General features: G+C 44.1%; 1 protein-coding gene across 3 annotated transcripts in view; it reads right to left on the reverse strand.

Moving 5' to 3' along the window:
• Positions 1 to 19,045, reverse strand: part of NEK7 (NIMA related kinase 7) — a 225,962-nt gene that overhangs the window by 180,282 nt on the left and 26,635 nt on the right. For 2 of the 3 annotated variants that reach the window (XM_040359875.1, XM_040359873.1), the window contains exon 2: positions 6,890 to 6,975. The exons of the other annotated variant lie outside the window; for it this stretch is intronic. In XM_040359875.1, the coding sequence (XP_040215809.1) occupies positions 6,890 to 6,946 (57 nt within the window). In that variant the 5' untranslated portion in view covers positions 6,947 to 6,975. The remainder of the gene's footprint in view (positions 1 to 6,889; positions 6,976 to 19,045) is intronic. 3 annotated transcript variants of the gene reach the window in all.

The following is a 19,045-nucleotide window of genomic DNA, read 5'->3' on the forward strand; positions in this document are numbered from 1 at the left end:
AAAAGACTTCAGTCGTGCCATTCTACCCTATAGCCCAGACACACACACACACACACACAAATATATATATATTACAGATAGTTGTCACATGTACCACACAGCTAGTACTTGCCAGATATTCCTGCTGCTCCTTTAACCACTTGACCACTGGGCACGTAAACCCACTTAATAACCAGACCAATTTTCAGCTTTCGGTGCTCTCACAATTTGAATGACAATTACTCATACTAGTCATACAACACTGTACCCAAATGAAATTTTCGTCCTTTTTTAGAGGACGAAATAGAGCTTTCTTTTGGTGGTATTTATTCACCGTTGGGTTTTTTATTTTTTGCGCTATAAGAGAAAAAAGAGTGAAAATTCTGTAAAAAAAATGAATTTCTTTGTTTCTGTTATAAAATTTAGCAAATTTAGTATTTTTTTTCTTCATTCTTTTGCATAAATGTGAAAGATGAAGTTACGCCGAGTAAATAGATACCCAACATGTCACCCTTCAAAATTGCACACGCTCGTGGAATGGCGCCAAACTTCGCTACTTATAAATCCCCATAGGCGACGTTGCAGGGTATTGTAGGGTATTGCAGAGTATTTTGGGGTATTGCAGAGTATTTTGGGGCAGGGATGGATGGCTGGATCTGTGACTGCAGCTGCTGCATCCGCTCCCTCCCCTCTCACACTGTACCGTTCGGTACAGAGAGGGGAGGGAGGAACCGGCGTCATCACATGACGCCGGTTTACAAGTGATCGCTCCGCCATCAGCGGCGATTTACCGTGATCCGCCGGGTCCGGAGGATCATTCCCGTGTGCGCGCCCCAGAGGGAGCGCCATTCTGGGAGGACGTCCATGGACGTCCTCCAGGAGTTAAGCAACCGCCTTGTAGACGCGTTTCGTCTATAGGGCGGTTGTTAACAGGTTAATGTTGCTGTAGGCCTCTTGGCAGCCTCCCCGACCAGTTTTCTTCTCGTCTATCAATTTTGGAGGGACGTCTAGTTCTTGGTAATGTCACTCTTGTGCCAAATTTTTTCTACTTGACAACAGTCTTTACTGTCATCCAGGGTATATCCGATGCCTTGGAAATTCTTTTGTGCCCTGTTCCAATACCTTTTAACAATGAGATCCCTTTGATGCTTTGGAAGCTCTCTGCAGACCATGGCTTTTGCTGTAGGATGCAACTAAGAAAATGTCAGGAAGAAAGTGTCTGTGCACTATCTGGCTTTTCTCAGTGTGCAGTCGCCTAAGATGGACAAGCTTTGGAAACAATGGCACACAGATATTCCTACATTAGATAGGGAGGAATGTTAGGAATGTTTTGAGGATAGCTCCAGGTTGATGATAGCCTCCAGGAACAGATTGATCCAGACAAAATTTCTCCATAGAGTATACTTAGATGCACATAAACTACCCACAGAGTTAATCCATTTGTACTAGATGCCAGATGGCTGAAGGTTCTTATTTTAATATGTTTTGGACATGTCCACTAGTGGCATGGTTGTGGATGGGAGTTTTTAATTCAATTAACTCTCATCTGCAGCTGTCCCTCCCTTGTACACCTGAATTGGCACTGCTGGGTATACATGTTGATGAGCAGACACCTAGCTATACCAAACTGCCATGGTTGGATTGTACATAAGCGTGTCCCTAGAGGACGACTTCACTTTTCTTGGGATGTTTTTTTTTTTTCAAATATTTTATTGAGATTTTACAACAGATACCGGAATAAAGGCAGTACGTTTGACTAACATATACAGAAGGCGTTGATACAGGAAGCTATAAACACAATAACATCTCGTCCATCGGAGAAAAAGCAAAGGGCACTGGTCTAATTCCAGACCGTAGGGTTCCCTATCTCAACCAGTGAGGGCTGTATAACAGATAGAGTAGAGGTTTAGGGGAGCCCAGACCAGCCTCCAGTGGCACCGTACCGCCGCAAACCAAGGGGGTACGACCCCTCAACTACCCACCCCAGAAGGGAGCATACTGTGGGCAGGAGGGGACAACAAAATGCAAAGCGGTAGGGGTCCAGATAGGGCTAGACGGTGTCAGAAAGTGAGTGCAGCCCCGCTAGCCTGGAGAAGGTATGCGGCGTAGCTAGGCGGGGCAAGGGACGGGGTAGTGGTCGTAAGACCAGATCGAGCCTGATCATCTCGGGAATCAAGGTGTAGGGGGAGCGTCATTCAGTTTGAACGAGTATCATGGGGTAAAACCAGCCTTGTAATGTATTTGGGGAGGGGGTTGTCATACCGGAAAAGAGGGTGAGGGGGGGGGGAGTGAGGTAAGGTGGGGGGGGGGAATGATGGCTGTAATTGTGTGGATCAGGGACCTTCGCCCTCCGCGACGAAGGAGCGGAGAGTGGATTCTCGGGGGTCAGGGTTTCCTATATTGCGTCCAACAGGCCCATGTGTTCCTAAATTTGTTGTGCATGTCTCTGGATTGGTGGATTATTTTTTCCATCTCCTCAATTTTGTTTACCCTGGAATGCCATTCTGCGACAGTGGGGGGGGTTGTGACTCTCCAGTGGACTGGGACGCATTGTGTGGCTGCGTTTATAAGGTGCAGTGTCCGGGATTTACGATACGCTGAGTGTGGTATGGACGTATGGTGGAGTAGATACTGTGCTGGAGTGAAGTCGGGTGTGTATGAGGTGATGCGGGAGATAAGGGAATGTACCTCTGTCCAGAATGGCTGGACAGCCGGGCAGTCCCACCAGACATGGAGAAAGGTCCCTGTATCCGCGCCGCACCTCCAGCAAGTGGATGGAACAGCAGGGTAGATTTTGTGTATTTTGTCCGGGGTCCTATACCAGCGGGAATAGAGTTTGAACCGATTTTCTTGGGCAGATACATTAATAGAGCCCTTGTGGGCGTGTAACCAGACCGATTCCCAGTCGTCGTCCGTCAGAGTGACGGAGAGATCCGCGTCCCATAACCGATGAATATCCGCATTAGGTTTAGCCTTCGCGATGAGTAGGGCATTTTTTGGGATGTTAATAATTTGTTATGGGTTTCATTTGGTTGCTGGGCAATGTATTGTTCTGGATCACTTGTCGGGATGTCTACTACTGTACCTTGATTAGCATTAACTTGTATACCTGCGGTTTAAGATATAAATAAAAAAAAAAAAAAAAAAAAAAACACACGCACACAATAAAGAGCAATTTTTTACAAACCAAAGTCAGGAAAGACCTACTAGAACACCTGAACTTTATTTGGGGATTAAAAATGATAGCACTTTAAATGATGGCAGGTGTGAACTGACTACTGTTTAACCTCTTGACCACCGCCCCATGTCTAAAAGACGTCCTGTTTTTAAAGTTGAATATCTCGGTAACGGCAGCAGCTGCTGCCACAACCGAGATATTCATCTCTTCAGGGGGCGGTGGTGTACACGATAACGGCGGTCTCCGCGGCGGATTCAGCGCGAGATCGCCGTTATCGGTGGCGGGAGAGGGCCCCCCCCTCCCGCCGCTCTCCCGCACCCTCCGCCGCTTACCGGAGCCGTCGGTAGCGGCGGAGGCGATCGGGACCGTTCAGCAGCTGAGCGGGGACGAGACTGAAGGAAAAATCTCCTTCGCCCGTCCCCATAGCTCTGCTGGGCGGAAGCGACGTCAAAACGTCAGTCCCGCCCAGCCTCTTAAAGAAACATTTTTTTTTTGTCATTTGAAAAAAATTACTTTTTTTTTTTTTTCTTTTTTTTTGCATTTAAGTCTAAATATGAGATCTGAGGTCTTTTTGACCCCAGATCTCATATTTAAGAGGATCTGTCATGCTTTTTTCTATTACAAGGGATGTTTACATTCCTTGTAATAGGAATAAAAGTGATACATTTTTTTTTTTTTTTTTTTCAGTGTAAAAAATTATAAAACTAAATAAAAATAAATAAGAAAACCAAAAAAATGTTTTTTAAAGCGCCCCATCCCGACGAGCTCGCGCGCAGAAGCGAACGCATACGCGAGTAGCGCCCGCATATGAAAACGGTGTTCAAACAACACAAGTGAGGTATCGCCACGATCGTTAGAGTGAGAGCAATAATTCTAGCCCTAGACCTCCTCTGCAACTCAAAAAATGCAACCTGTAGAATTTTTTAAACGTCGCCTATCGAGATTTTTAAGGGTAAAAGTTTGACGCCATGCCACGAGCGGGCACAATTTTTAAGCGTGACATGTTGGGTATCATTTTACTCGGCGTAACATTATCTTTCACAATATATAAAAAAATTGGGCAAAATTTATTGTGGTCTTATTTTTTAATTCAAAAAAGTGATTTTTATCCAAAAAAAGTGCGCTTGTAAGACCGCTGCGCAAATACGGTGTGACAAAAAGTTTTGCAATGACTGCCATTTTATTCTCTAGGGTGTTAGAAAAAAAATATATAATGTTTGGGGGTTTTAAGTAATTTTATAGCAAAAACAACGGTTTTAATCTTGTAAACACCAAATGTGAAAAATTAGCCCGGTGGTAAAGAGGTTAAACATGAGAGTTTGAATGTGATTGCTTAAAGGGGTTGTAAAGACAAAAATATTTTCCTCTTAAATTAAAGTCTGACAGTAGCTGATAAAGTAAAAAGTAATGTTTTGCATTATAACTAGTTTGATACCTGTTGAAATCGAACCGTTTTATTCACCTCCAGCACTCCTGAATCGTTATTCTCACTGACTTCCTGGTTTGCGGTGCGCATTCATTCTTGCTACATCACGGCCTAATAGGAACTACAGTTCCCATTAGACTTAGCCTCCATGCCTGTGTGCGATAAGAGCATCTTCACGCAGGGCTGTAGTCATAGGGAGGGGGTGAGCACATTCTGCTTTCCACAATGCAAAACGGCTCAGATGCTGGTGGAAAGCAAGAAGAGGAGAGACAGGAAATGGCATTTTCAAACCTGGATTACTGTATTTTGGAGGTCAAAAGGAAAAACGAGGTAAGTGATATTTACAGTGAGGAAAATAAGTATTTGAACACCCTGCTATTTTGCAAGTTCTCCCACTTGGAAATCATGGAGGGGTCTGAAATTGTCATCGTAGGTGCATGGCCACTGTGAGAGACATAATCAAAAAAAAATATTCCAGAAATCACAATTTATGATTTTTTAACTATTTATTTGTATGATACAGCTGCAAATAAGTATTTGAACACCTGTCTATCAGCTAGAATTCTGACCCTCAAAGACCTGTTAGTCTGCCTTTAAAATGTCCACCTCCACTCCATTTATTATCCTAAATTAGATGCACCTGTTTGAGGTCATTAGCCGCATAAAGACACCTGTCCACCCCATACAATCAGTAAGAATCCAACTACTAACATGGCCAAGACCAAAGAGCTGTCCAAAGACACTAGAGACAAAATTGTACACCTCCACAAGGCTGGAAAGGGCTACGGGGAAATTGCCAAGCAGCTTGGTGAAAAAAGGTCCACTGTTGGAGCAATCATTAGAAAATGGAAGAAGCTAAACATGACTGTCAATCTCCCTCGGACTGGGGCTCCATGCAAAATCTCACCTCGTGGGGTCTCAATGATCCTAAGAAAGGTGAGAAATCAGCCCAGGACTACACGGGAGGAGCTGGTCAATGACCTGAAAAGAGCTGGGACCACCGTTTCCAAGGTTACTGTTGGTAATACACTAAGACGTCATGGTTTGAAATCATGCATGGCACGGAAGGTTCCCCTGCTTAAACCAGCACATGTCAAGGCCCGTCTTAAGTTTGCCAATGACCATTTGGATGATCCAGAGGAGTCATGGGAGAAAGTCATGTGGTCAGATGAGACCAAAATATAACTTTTTGGTCATAATTCCACTAACCGTGTTTGGAGGAAGAAGAATGATGAGTACCATCCCAAGAACACCATCCCTACTGTGAAGCATGGGGGTGGTAGCATCATGCTTTGGGGGTGTTTTATGGGACAGGGCGACTGCACTGTATTAAGGAGAGGATGACCGGGGCCATGTATTGCGAGATTTTGGGCAACAACCTCCTTCCCTCAGTTAGAGCTTTGAAGATGGGTCGAGGCTGGGTCTTCCAACATGACAATGACCTGAAGCACACAGCCAGGATAACCAAGGAGTGGCTCTGTAAGAAGCATATCAAGGTTCTGGTGTGGCCTAGCCAGTCTCCAGACCTAAACCCAATAGAGAATCTTTGGAGGGAGCTCAAACTCCGTGTTTCTCAGCGACAGCCCAGAAACCTGACTGATCTAGAGAAGATCTGTGTGGAGGAGTGGGCCAAAATCCCTCCTCCAGTGTGTGCAAACCTGGTGAAAAACTACAAGAAACGTTTGATCTCTGTAATTGCAAACAAAGGCTACTGTACCAAATATTAACATTGATTTTCTCAGGTGTTCAAATACTTATTTGCAGCTGTATCATACAAATAAATAGTTAAAAAAATCATACATTGTGATTTCTGGATTTTTTTTTTTTGATTATGTCTCTCACAGTGGACATGCACCTACGATAACAATTTCAGACCCCTCCATGATTTCCAAGTGGGAGAACTTGCAAAATAGCAGGGTGTTCAAATACTTATTTTCCTCACTGTAAATGCTCTAGCTTACAGCAATCAATTGATCTAATAAAAAACAAACCTTTAGTGTTCCTTTAATTCTGAACACCGCTACATTCCCAGTTAGAAAAGGGTGTGCACACACTTATGTAACTACATTTTAGTTTTTTATTTCAGTTTTAAAAGATTTCAGTTTGTTTTTCAATTAGGTTGTAGTTTATAGGGCACATTAAAAAGGTGGAAAAAAGTTCTGAAATGATTTATCTTTGTCTAATTTTTTTTACATCACAGAAACCTGACATTTTAACAGGGATGTGTAGACTTTTTAAATCCACTGTAGGCATGCATATAAATCAGATGAGAACACAGTAATGTTACAAGCTAGCATGTTTCATACCTGTGGCTGGAACTGAGGCACTGGTGGTCCCTGCATGGCCTGACACTGATCTTCCATTATCTTAGATGCACAAGCACCACAGAGCTCTGAAACACAACATAAACAATAACAATGCAACTATAACACAGGGAAAATATATAACCACTAAAACAATCTAACGTTTCTAAAGTGTATTAATATAAATGATTTTAAATACACTGTAATTAATGTCTATGTATATCCAAACTTGCTCAAGGTTTGTCTATCAAAACAATAAAAATTCCTGCAAGCTTCAATCATCCCAAAGCCCAATGAATATCACTAACCAGCTGCAAGCGTTACACATGTCTTATAAGCTTGTGCACATAGACAAAAATAGTAGGTTATGCTGTACGCTGCACTATGGATTACTACACAATAAATGCGTACTAAAGGATAAAACAAACACCTGTAGTGTTAATGTGACATAGAAGTGATATGAATAATGAAATTACTAAAAAACATCAATTAAACATTAATGATAAAGTGCTCTTGTGCAGTCAGGTGCTATTTAACACAAATATAAGTGCCCAGTAGAATTTAAGGAACAATAGTCCCACTTTGAATAAATAGCAAAAAGTGCTTTTTATGCCAAAACAAGTCTTTTTGTAAGGAACAATATTGTGATAGTCCTGTTGGAAGATGTGCTGAAAGTGCATGCGTGTGGTATCCAGTTACAGCACTGTTGACGTGTCTATATATCAATGCGCCTGGAAACGATTGACGGGTGTTGCTGATCATGCATTGGTGCTCTTACTTCAGTGACCCCCTAGGTATTAAATGCTCACCTTGGAGCATGCGACTTAGAAATTACACTCCGTCTGTACACGCCATTACACCATTATAGAACCCAGGGGTGGGTCACAAGCGTGTACAGACTGAGCATAATTGCCAAGTCACACACACTCCAAGGTGAGAATTTAATACCTAGGGCAGGGATCTTCAAACTATGGCCCTCCAGCTGTTGCGGAACTACAAGTCCCATGAGGCATTGTAAAACTCTGACATTCACAGACATGACTAGGCATGATGGGAATTGTAGTTCCTGAACAACTGGAGAGCCATAGTTTGAGGACCCCTGACCGAGGGGGGGTCACTGGAGTAAGAGCATCAATGCATGATCAGCAACACCCAATCATTTCCAGACGCATGGATATATAGGCACACCAACAGTGCTGTAACTGGATACCACGTGCATGCACTTTCAGCACCCCTTCCAACAGGACTAGTGGCGCAACGGATCATCGTTGATACGTGATATGAACGGGTCACCCCCTTCGGATCGGCACACTATGTAATCCACAGATTGCCGCCGCGGCCATAGCATTAGGAAAGGCCACGGCTTCGGCCTAGCTCCAGAGCCGCAGCCATCTTGGTACACCCAGCGGCGGCCCTCCTCTGTTTACACCCATCAGTTCTATGTCACATTAACACTACAGGTGTTTGTTTTAACCTTTAGTACGAATTTATTGTGTAGTAATCCACAGCGCAGCGAATAACCTACTATTTTTACTCAAGGGTCGTATTTGCATAGTTATGGCCTCACACCACCCCAGTTGGCCCTCCAAGAGGCCAGGGTTTGTCAAATTTGCTTGGAATCTAGGAGCCAGCTAAAAAGGTTAGGAGCCAGAAAACACGCCCGTCCCACCAAGCTCGCACGCAGAAGCGAACACATACATGAGTAGTGCCTGCATATGTAAACGGTATTCAAACCACACATGTTAGGTATCGCCGCGATCATTAGAGCGAGAGTAAAAATTCTAGCTCTAGACCTCCTCTAACTCAAAACATGAAACTTTTAGAATTTTTTAAACGTTGCCTATGGAGATTTTAAAGGGTAAAAGTTTGTCGGCATTCCACGAGCAGACGCAATTTTGAAGCGTGACATGTTGGGTATCAATTTACTCGGCGTAACCATATCCTTCACAATATAAAAAAAAAATTGGGATAACTTTACTGTTGTCTTATCTTTTAATTAAAAAAAAAAGTGTATTTTTTCCCAAAAAAAGTGCGCTGCACAAATACGGTGTGACAGAAAGTATTGCAACGATCGTCATTTTATTCTCTAGGGTGTTAGAATAAAAAAATATACATAATGTTTGGGGGTTCCAATTAGAGGGAAGGAGATGGCAGTGAAAACAGTAAAAAAAAAAAAAAAAAATAACACATTAGAACTGCTGTTTTACTTGTAATGCCAACGGCCACCACCAGATGGCGCCAGGTCACAGAAGGCAGCTTGGGCCTTCACAAGGCTGCAAAGCCGCGGCCTAAATTACCGGCCGCCGCGGGCCCGCCGCGATCGTGCAGCGGTGGGGTCGCACGGGAAACACAGGATCCTGTGCCTCCGTGCGCCCCCACATCCCCCGCGGTGCGATTGCGGTGGGTCTGCGACGGCCGGTAATTGAGGCTGCGGGGCTTTGCGGCCTTCTAGGCCGCGGCCTTTATTACCGGCGGGTGCCAGGTCACAATTTCTTGTCGCAATTGCGACCTGGCGCCCGGATTTTGTCGAGGCCTGCAAAAGGCAATGTTCAAAAATGTTTATAGGACTGTGTAAAGTTGGGAGGTGTGAATAACTCTATACCAGGAATTCACAATTTTAAAAGCTTTTACACTCTTCATTATGCCACATTTTTTAGATATGCAATCAGGAATGAAATTTGATTTTATGTCACTTATCTACACAACACACAAAATGTCAACAGCAGGGATATCAAGTATCAAGCTGGCAGCGCTTGGTGAAGGCAGACAGCAATCAGCAAGAGAAAGGTGGGGACGGTAAAAACAAGTCTTATGTTTATCAACCCCTTCTATTTCTTGAAAGAAAACAATGCGACACCATATGGATCAATCAGGTGTACATTCATAACTGAAGCAATAGTATCACGTCAGTTTGTAAATGAACACATTCTCAAACTCTGGAGTCTGCTCTTTGGCAGTGCATTAGGACAGCAGTGCAAAGTTGGAACAGCACCAGCTGGATGCAAGAAGTCTAAAGCAGGGATCCTCAAACTACGGCCCTCCAGCTGTTGTAGAACTACACATCCCATGAGGCATTGTAACACACTGACATTCACAGACATGACTAGGCATGATGGGAATTGTAGTTCCTGAAAAACTGGAGGGCCGTAGTTTGAAGACCCATGGTCTAAAGTATTTCTAATAGCGTTTCTTAAATTGTTATTTTTTTATTTTAACGTTGGTATTGTGGCTGTGTTGCCAACGGCGATTGCTTACTAGGTAATGCCATTGTGTATTGCGGACTTAAGCCTGGTACCCGAAAAAAAACGAACAGCACCGGTCGGAGCTATGGTACTAACAGTCCGACACTAGTACAGCGATTTCCCTCGCTAAGCTGTTATGTTCTGACTGGAACACCCCGGCCAAAAAACACTCCTGTCAGCGCGCTCAGTCATTGGGAGCCGGCCGGCTGCTGGATGTCCAGCATGTTCGTTTGGCCGACTTCTGTCAGACTGGCTGACACACACTGGCCGAATGTTGGACAGTTTTTATTGAACCAGCCAATGTCTCTAGACATTTGGCCAGTGTGTACTAGGTGTTATCAATTAGCATACAGTATGTAAGATAAGTGCTTTATTGCTCTAACTGGTGGCTAATTAGTGTGATAATTAAGAGGAGCAGCAACTCTGTAGAGTTTCAGTGAAGTCTGCTCTTTGGGAGTGCATCAGGATAGAAAAGCATATAGTTTTAACAGCAGTAGTTTAACCCCCTTAACCACTTTAGCCCCGGGCCTGTTTTTCAGAGTCGGTGTTTACGAGACAAAACCATTTTTTTTTCTAACACTCAACAGAGAATAAAATGGCAGTCATTGCAATACTTTTTGTCACACCGTATTTGCGCAGCGGTCTTACAAGCGCACTTTTTTTGGAAAAAATTCACTTTTTTAAATAAAAAAATAAGACAACAATAAATTTGGCCCAATTGTTTTATATATTGTGAAAGAATGTTACGCCGAGTAAAATGATACCCAACATGTCACGCTTAAAAATTGCGCCCGCTCGTGGCATGGCGTCAAACTTTTACCCTTAAAAATCTTGATAGGCGACGTTTAAAAAATTCTACAGGTTGCATTTTTTGAGTTACAGAGTAGGCCTAAGGCTAAAATTAATGCTCTCGCTCTAACGATTGCGGCGATACCTCACTTGTGTGGTTTGAATACCGTTTTCATATGTCGGCGCTACTCGCGTATACGTTCGCTTCTACGCGCGAGCTCGACGGGGGGCTTTAAAAAAATGTTTTTTTGCTTTTCGCATTTATTTTTATTTATTTTAGAATTTTTAACGCTGGAAAAAAAAAAAAAAAAAAAATTATCACTTTTATTCCTATTACAAGGAATGTAAACATCCCTTGTAATAGAAAAAAGCATGACAGGTCCTCTTAAATATGAGATCTGGGGTCAAAGACCTCAGATCTCATATTTGGGCTTAAATGCAAAAAAAAAAAAAAAAAAAAAAAATTTGGAAATGTAATTTTTTCAAATGACAAAAAAAAAAAAAAAAAGTTTCTTTAAGACGCTGGGCGGGACTGACGTTTTGATGTCACTTCCGCCCAGCGGAGCTATGGGGACGGGCGAAGGAGATTTTTCCTTCAGTCTCGTCCCCGCTCAGCTGCCGGATGGTCGCGATCTCCTCCGCCGCTACCAACGGCTACGGTAAGCGGCGGAGGGCGCGGGAGAGCGGCGGGAGGGGGGGCCCCCTCTCCCGCCACCGATAACGGCGATCTCGCGGCGAATCCGCCGCGGAGACCGCCATTATCGTTAACACGGCCGCCCACAGAAGAGATGAATATCTCGATTGTGGCAGCAGCTGCTGCCGTTACCGAGATATTCATCTCTAAAGTGAGGACGTATAACGACAGTGGGCAGTTGGCAAGTAGTTAAGGACAGCCTCCTGCACATATACGTCGGCAGAATGGCACGGCTGGGCACAGGCACATACAAGTACGTCGCCTTTAAGAGCCCAGCCGTGGGGCGCGCTCACGCGACCCGATCCAAAGTTCCGCGGACCCAATCGCCGCCGATGTCCTGCGATTGGTCACAGGAGCTGAAGAACGGGGAGAGGTGTGTGTAAACACACCTTCCCCGTTCTTCACAGTGGCACAGGGAAAGACGATCAATGACGTCACACGTCCAGCCCCGCCCCCCTACCGTTAGAAACACATGAGGTCACACTTAACCACTAGGGGGCGCTGTAGGGGTTAACTCCTAAACTGCAATTGTAATTTTATCAGTAAATCAATGCATTTGTATAGCACTTTTTGCTGTGAAAACAATGGTCCCAGAAATGTGTCAAAATTGTCCGATGTGTCCGCCATAATGTCACAGTCAAAAAAAAAAAAAAACGCTGATCGCCGCCCTTAGTAGTAAAAAAAAAAAAAAATGATTAAAAAAAATGCCATAAAAAAAAACTCTCCCCTATTTTGTAAACGCTATACATTTTGCGCAAACCAATCATTAAACGGTTATTAGGATTTTTTTTTTATCAAAAATAGGTAGAAAAATACATATCGGCCTAAACTGAGGAAAAAAAGTTTATATCTTTTTTGGGGATATTTATTATAGCAAAAAGTAAAAAATATTGCATCTTTTTCAAAATTGTCGCTCGATTTTTGTTTATAGCGCAAAAAATAAAAACCGCAGAGGTGATCAGATACCAAAAGAAAGCTATTTGTGGGAAAAAGAAGGACACCAATTTTGTTTGGGAGCCACGTCGCACGACCGCGCAATTGTCAGTTAAAGCGACGCAGTGCCGAATCGCAAAAAGGGGCAAGGTCCTTAACCTGCATATTGGTCCGGGTCTTAAGTGGTTAAAAATAGCAGGCATTTGGAAACGGTCAACTTTCTTTTGTTAGTACCTGTCCTTTTAGCTTCAGTAAATATTTTTAAAATGTCTGGTTTTATTCCATGAAATACTTGAATGACATGTTTTTTTGGGGTACTTTTTGGAAGCTGGGTAGGGTTCCATTTGTATACAGATTTTAGTCTATGTGAGAACATTGCTTGTTTTTATGTCTTGGTTTGTGCCCTTCAGTCTGAAATCAGAAGGCTGTCAAAGGCAATTTATTCTGTTGAGCTGCTTTGCAAAAAGCCACCTCAAAGACTGCAGGAGAGAAAGACAACTGTGGGATATGGAAGATGAAGGCCTGTGGACAATAAACATGTAGCTTTTGCTGTGAAACTGCACTAAAAGCAGATTTGACAAAGGTTGCAAACATAGTCGCTTGAGAGAATGGCGTTGGCAAAAGTAATTATTGTATCTGTTGTTGCAAACCAGGCAAGTGTTGTGGATAAGGCTCCTAAAATGAGAAGTCATCTTCTTGATGGCAATTCAATTGCAAGAGGTGTTTCTTTAGGGAAATCATGTGGATGTATCAAAAGGAAGTTAGGCATTTACCTGGTGTTACCGTACCATGAGAGATAAAAAGGTGCAATTTAAATATTGTCCGGAAAGCTAGTGAAGAGTGCAATGCCGATGTTTGTGCACCTTGGCAGAATCCCAGAATTATGTGCATAGAAAAGGATTTTCAGAATTTGGACCAGGATCTTCTTACATTTTTAGGTCTTACCTGTCCATAATCCACAACAAGGGAAAGTACTTTGTATTACACAATTAAACGTTTGGTTAAAATGGTTGTAAAAGATGAAGTTTTTATTTATTTTTTACCATAATGCGATCTCTGCATTAAGGTAAAAAACCTATGTGCAGTCCACCCCCATACTCAATCGCGAGTTATCTCCCCCTTCAGTGGCTCAGAGACCGAAGCAGGGGCCATTGGCTCACGCTACTGTCAATTACAGCAAGTGAGGAGGGAGCGGAGGCAGGACCAGCTTCAAAGCAATCCGTTTGCTATGGTGGGCACTCGGTAGGGAACCCAAAAGAGGATAATTAGGGGTGCTCTGTGTATAACCACTGGAAGGGTTGTGGAATTATAGCCACCCATGCACACGTATGGTGGCTCTGCCCACGTATTAAACCATATTGGAACCATGTGTTGTCCATAATCTCCTAGATTCAGGGTTTAGCCATAGAATCTGATGTATTGTATTACTGTATGAGAAAATACACCATCTTAAAAAAAAAAAAAAAAAAAAAAGATATTGCTGCCACTCTTAAGATGCATGATCTATTGGACAATGTTTACATGCTCTCAGGAATGAGACATTGCGAATAGTGAAGACGCTGTTGGGCCCCACTCCTTACACTTAGATAGAGCATGAGAGGCAAAAGTACCAGGATGCCCCCATCCTTTACTCCATCCTCCCCCCCTCATCTTCTTTCTACTTCTTACTTTTTTCCCCTCTTTCTGTATGTGTGAATTCTACCTCATTCTCCTTTCAAGTTATACCAGAACACTAAGGGCTCATTTACACTTTCTTTGGTTTCACCACACATTAAACGGCTAGTTTACACTTGCTTCAAAATAAGGCTTCGGACAGGCTTTGTTAAAGCTCTCTGAACGCTAGTCAAAGCTCCTGTCACCAATCAAAATGGTTAACTTACAGTCCTGTTTACACCTTGCTTTTTTTTTTTTTTTTTTTTTTACAAATAACGTGGTGTTTTATTAGTCGAAAGGAGAAGTGACATACAGAATATGCAACAGTACATCTCGTGCAGGCGAAGCAAGTACAATACAGGAGTCAATGCATACAGTAAATATTTGAAGTACAGTACGGGTAACATTACGATACCATTAATCAGTCAAGAAGTCATAGGAACGCAGGGAATCAAAAGGGCCAGCCGGTCACATATCCAGGATATACAATCGGACCAGGGGGGAGGGTCATCAAGCTCAATCAGGCAGGGCATTACACGTAGCAGCATTCCTCACCCAATCATCACACACCTTGTCATATTTGGCCGGGCAGCCTCTATGGGCACAGATTTATTTTTTATACGGTAACACAGAATTGACTGCGGCTATCCACTCCTGGAGAGATGGGGGTAGGGCCCAAAGCCATTTACGCGCTATTAGCAATCTTGCCGCGAATAGCGACTCTTGGAGGAATATTTTATAGTATTTGTCCGAGTCTGGGAACACCCCCATTGTTTAGGGCACAATGTCAGGGGAGACCCCATTTTGTCATGAGGCTGGTTGGACTGTAGCCGCAACACGGAGTCCTGAACTCTGACCTTTTTCTCCTGTGGTTCACCGAATCGACTTGGTAACCCAAGAAACGGATCTCCTGAGATGGAACTAGGGATGACTTTTGTAAGTTCAAAATCCAGCTCAGCGATTCCAGGTGGTTCTTCGCCTTGTATAGGTTGTCTAGTAACCTTTCTTTCGATGGAGCGAAGAATAACAGGTCATCTAGGTAGGGTATAACTGCCACCCCCTGTAGACAAAGTGGGGCTAGGGCTTCCGCCATCACTTTGGTAAAAATTTGAGGCGAGGATTACAGCCCGAATGGAAGGGCCCTGAACTGCAGATGATGAACTACTCCCTCCATTCTTACTGCCAACCTGAAGTACCTCTGTGACTAAGGGGAGATTGGGATGTGCAGATATGCGTCCCTCAAGTCTATTGACGCCACATAACAGTCTGGCGTCAATAGATTCTTCTGGGTCTTTTGGGGCATTTGTCATCAAAAACCTTCTTGGAGGTGTCTCCGGGAAATAACTATGACATAACCCTGGGCAAGGGTGGTCAGGATGTACTGATTGGATGTTACCACTGCGGAAGGAACTTCTGTAGTCTTCCGCCTACCCGCACGGCTAAGTCATTGGGATTTCTCGGCTTGCGTAGGAGGATGGAAAAGTATTCTACCTTTTCCTTTGGCCTTCTGTGCGGTCCAATTCCTCCTGCCTCCTTGGGGTTTGTCCATTTCTTGAGCCTTTTGAGGTCGAAAACGTATTGGGGGTTGTTTTTTTCCTGTCAGCTGTTCTGTCTAGGATACTTTCTAGATCAGGCCCAAAAAGAAGGTCCCCCGAAAAAGGAATCCTGCAAAGCTTATTTTTTAAAGCTGCATCACCTGGCCAGGTCTAACCACAATGCTCTTTTTGCAGTATTAGTCAAGGCAGCGGACCTCGCTGACATCTTGATTTCTTCAGCTGAAGCATCTGCTATGTAAGCAACTGCAGAGGATAAAGTGGAAAAAGTCTAAAATTTCCCGTTTAGATGAGCCTGCCACTATATGGGCTTTCAGCTGGTTAGTCCAAAATTCTAAATTTCTAGCTACACACGTTGTGGCCATAGCGGGCTTTAAATTATTCACAATAGATTGCCAAGATCTTTTAATAAGAGATCCATGCGTTTGTCCATAGGGTCTTTTAGGACCCCCATGTCTTCAAAAGACAGATCAGTGGACCTGGAGATCGGAGAGAAGGCCGCATCCAGTTTAGGGACCTTATTCCACACTGCAGAGGGATCTTTTTCAAAAGGGAAACGCCTTTTATGGGCTTTTGAGAAAAAGTTTTCTCTGGATCCTGACATTCTTTCTTTATAGCATCAGAAATGACCGGATGGACCGGGAATGTCCGACCCATGGGTCACTTAGACCCGCATACATGCGGTCATGTAAACTCAAATCCTTTTTCTTCTCACTTAGGCCCAACGTGACATGAATAGCCCCAGGTAAGCCATCTACCTCCTCTAAGGATAATATAAATCTGGAAGGGGAAGCTGCCGGCTCCTCTCCTGAGTAATTTGAATCCTCACTAGGAGGTACCTGGGACTGTCCTTCCCTAGTGACAGGTTCTTCAGCTAAATGTTCTACCGCTGGTATGGTCAGCGACCCCTGGGAGGACTGAAGTGGAGGCCTGAGAGTCAGCCAGGGTAACTAAAGAGTCACGAAAAGTCTGAATCGTGGCAAAAAGTTCCTTCTTTACAGAGGCCATCAATTCTTCCCGTGCAGAGGCAGATTCCTCCTGAAATAAAGAAGATATGCAGGTGCTGCATAGTGCTTTCTTCCAATTCTCTCCCATCTTTGTCCTACACAAAAAAACATTTCTTTTTTGGGTCAGAGCTCTTGACCTGGAGAGAAGAAAAAAAGGGGGAGAAAGTAGGTGAATCCTTAATGAGACCTAGTCTCTGTAGGTGAACCCCCCTCATAGGTGCACTAGGAAGGGAAAGTGAAACTCCAGTGCCCAGACAGGCCCCTTGCCACTAAGGGGTATAGAAAAAAAAGGGAGACTGGAAGAAAATACAGGTAAGGGAAAGGCAGACTTAAACTGCTGCCTCCTACCAGAACCTTGCTGGTGCCTGTCCCCACCGCTGTAATCTCGGTGTCCTCCATTGCAGTGTACAGTGTTCAAAAAGTGGCTTCCACGCCGTTTCCGGACTCCCCTAGTGCCTCAGCACCGGACCGGAAACAGAAATAGGCCCCATGCTTGGTCCTGTCTCTTCCCCCTGTGATCACGCAGGAAATAACGCTGCGCTGACCCGAAGACCTGTTCTGGACCATGCCAAAATTGCGGCGATGCGCGCACGAAAGCGGCTAGGCCACAGAGTCCTTCGCTCTTCCCGAGCACTAAGGGAGAAAGAGTTTATTACATGTATATAGTACTGATGCCTCACATTGTGAGTGGTAGCATGAGCTCCAGGCGCCGCCATCCACAGTATAGGAAAAAGGCAGTGAAGCCTGTGCAGCTTCACTGCCCGTTTCCTACTGCGCATGTGCAAGCAGCGCGGCGCTTTGTGAATGGGCCGGCTGCTTTTTGGGATACACACAGTTCCCAGAATGCAGCGCGCCCCATTCACAAGAAGAAACAGAGTGTAGGAGGATGAAGAGAATCCACCGCGGAAGATGACGAAGCAGATTCTGCACTTCCGCATAGCAACAGCTATTTAGGGTAAGTAAAACATTTTTTTTTTTAGTTTTTTGGCGGAAAGATTTTCAGGGTGGAACTCCGCTTTAAGACCACTTGAAAAATGGCAAAAAAAATCATATTTTACATTGTTGGATCTTAACAAGGTTCCAAGTAGAGCTTCAACATGCAACAAGAAGAAATGAGAGAGACAAACATTTTTTGAGCATTAAAATTAATTGAAAATAACAAATAAACTGAAACAGGCTGTTTTTCAGCTGATCAAAAGTTTAGGACCAAATGCCTTTAAAAGGCCTAATCTGTGCAAAGATGTGGATTCGTTGTCATTTTCTGTCAGGTAGTCACACGTTGTGATGGCAAAGGCAAAAAAACTCTCCCTTTTTGAACGTGGTCGGGTTGCTGAACTGCATAAGCAGGGTCTCTCATCAAGACACTGGACGATCCTCGACCCAAATTAAGGCCCTTACTGGTGCTGACTGCAGCCCCATAACCATCAGACGGCATCTGAGACTGAAGAGTTTCAAAAATCTTGTCTCCTTGAACGCCACAAAACTGCTCGTTTGGACTTTGCAAGAGAGCACCAAACATGGGACATTCGAAGGTGGAAGAAAGTTTTATTCTCCGATGACAAAAAAAAAATGTAACCTTGATGGTCCTGATGGTTTCCAACGTTACTGGCATGACAAGCAGATCCCACCTCAGATGTTTTCTACGTGCCACAGTGGAGGGGGGGGCTATAATGGTCTGGGGTGCTTTTTCCTTCAGTGGAACAATGGAGCTTCAGGAAGTGCAGGGGTGTCAAACGGCCGCTGGCTATATCCAGATGTTGCAGAGAGCATTCCTCATGACTGAGGGCCCTCGTCTGTGTGGTAACGACTGGATTTTCAACAGGACAACGCTACAGTACACAATGCCCGCAGGACAAGGGACTTCTTCCAGGAGAATAACATCACTCCCTTGGCCCATCCTGCGTGTTCCCCTGATCTAAATCTAATTGAGAACCTTTGGGGATGGATGGCAAGGGAAGTTTACAAAAACGGACAACCGTTCCAGACAGTAGATGGCCTTCATGCGGCTGTCTTCACCACTTGGAGAAATGTTCCCACTCACCTCATGAAAACACTTGCATCAAGCATTGCGAAACAAATTTTTGAAGTGATCAACAATAACGGCGGAGCTACTCATTACTGAGTTCATGTTTGGAAGTTGGATTTCTGTTTTGGGCGTTGCGAGAGGGTTGCGGTATTTCCATCGTAGCCGACTCAGCTGGAATTTGTGACATGGGCTGTGGGCGGGTCTAAACACCGCCTAGGCTATGTTCCCGCTCCATGCAGTGTTCGGCCAGCATGACACTAGT

Source organism: Rana temporaria, chromosome 7 (genome assembly GCF_905171775.1).
Source record: "Rana temporaria chromosome 7, aRanTem1.1, whole genome shotgun sequence".
In the NCBI taxonomy this organism is placed as follows: Eukaryota; Metazoa; Chordata; class Amphibia; order Anura; family Ranidae; genus Rana; species Rana temporaria.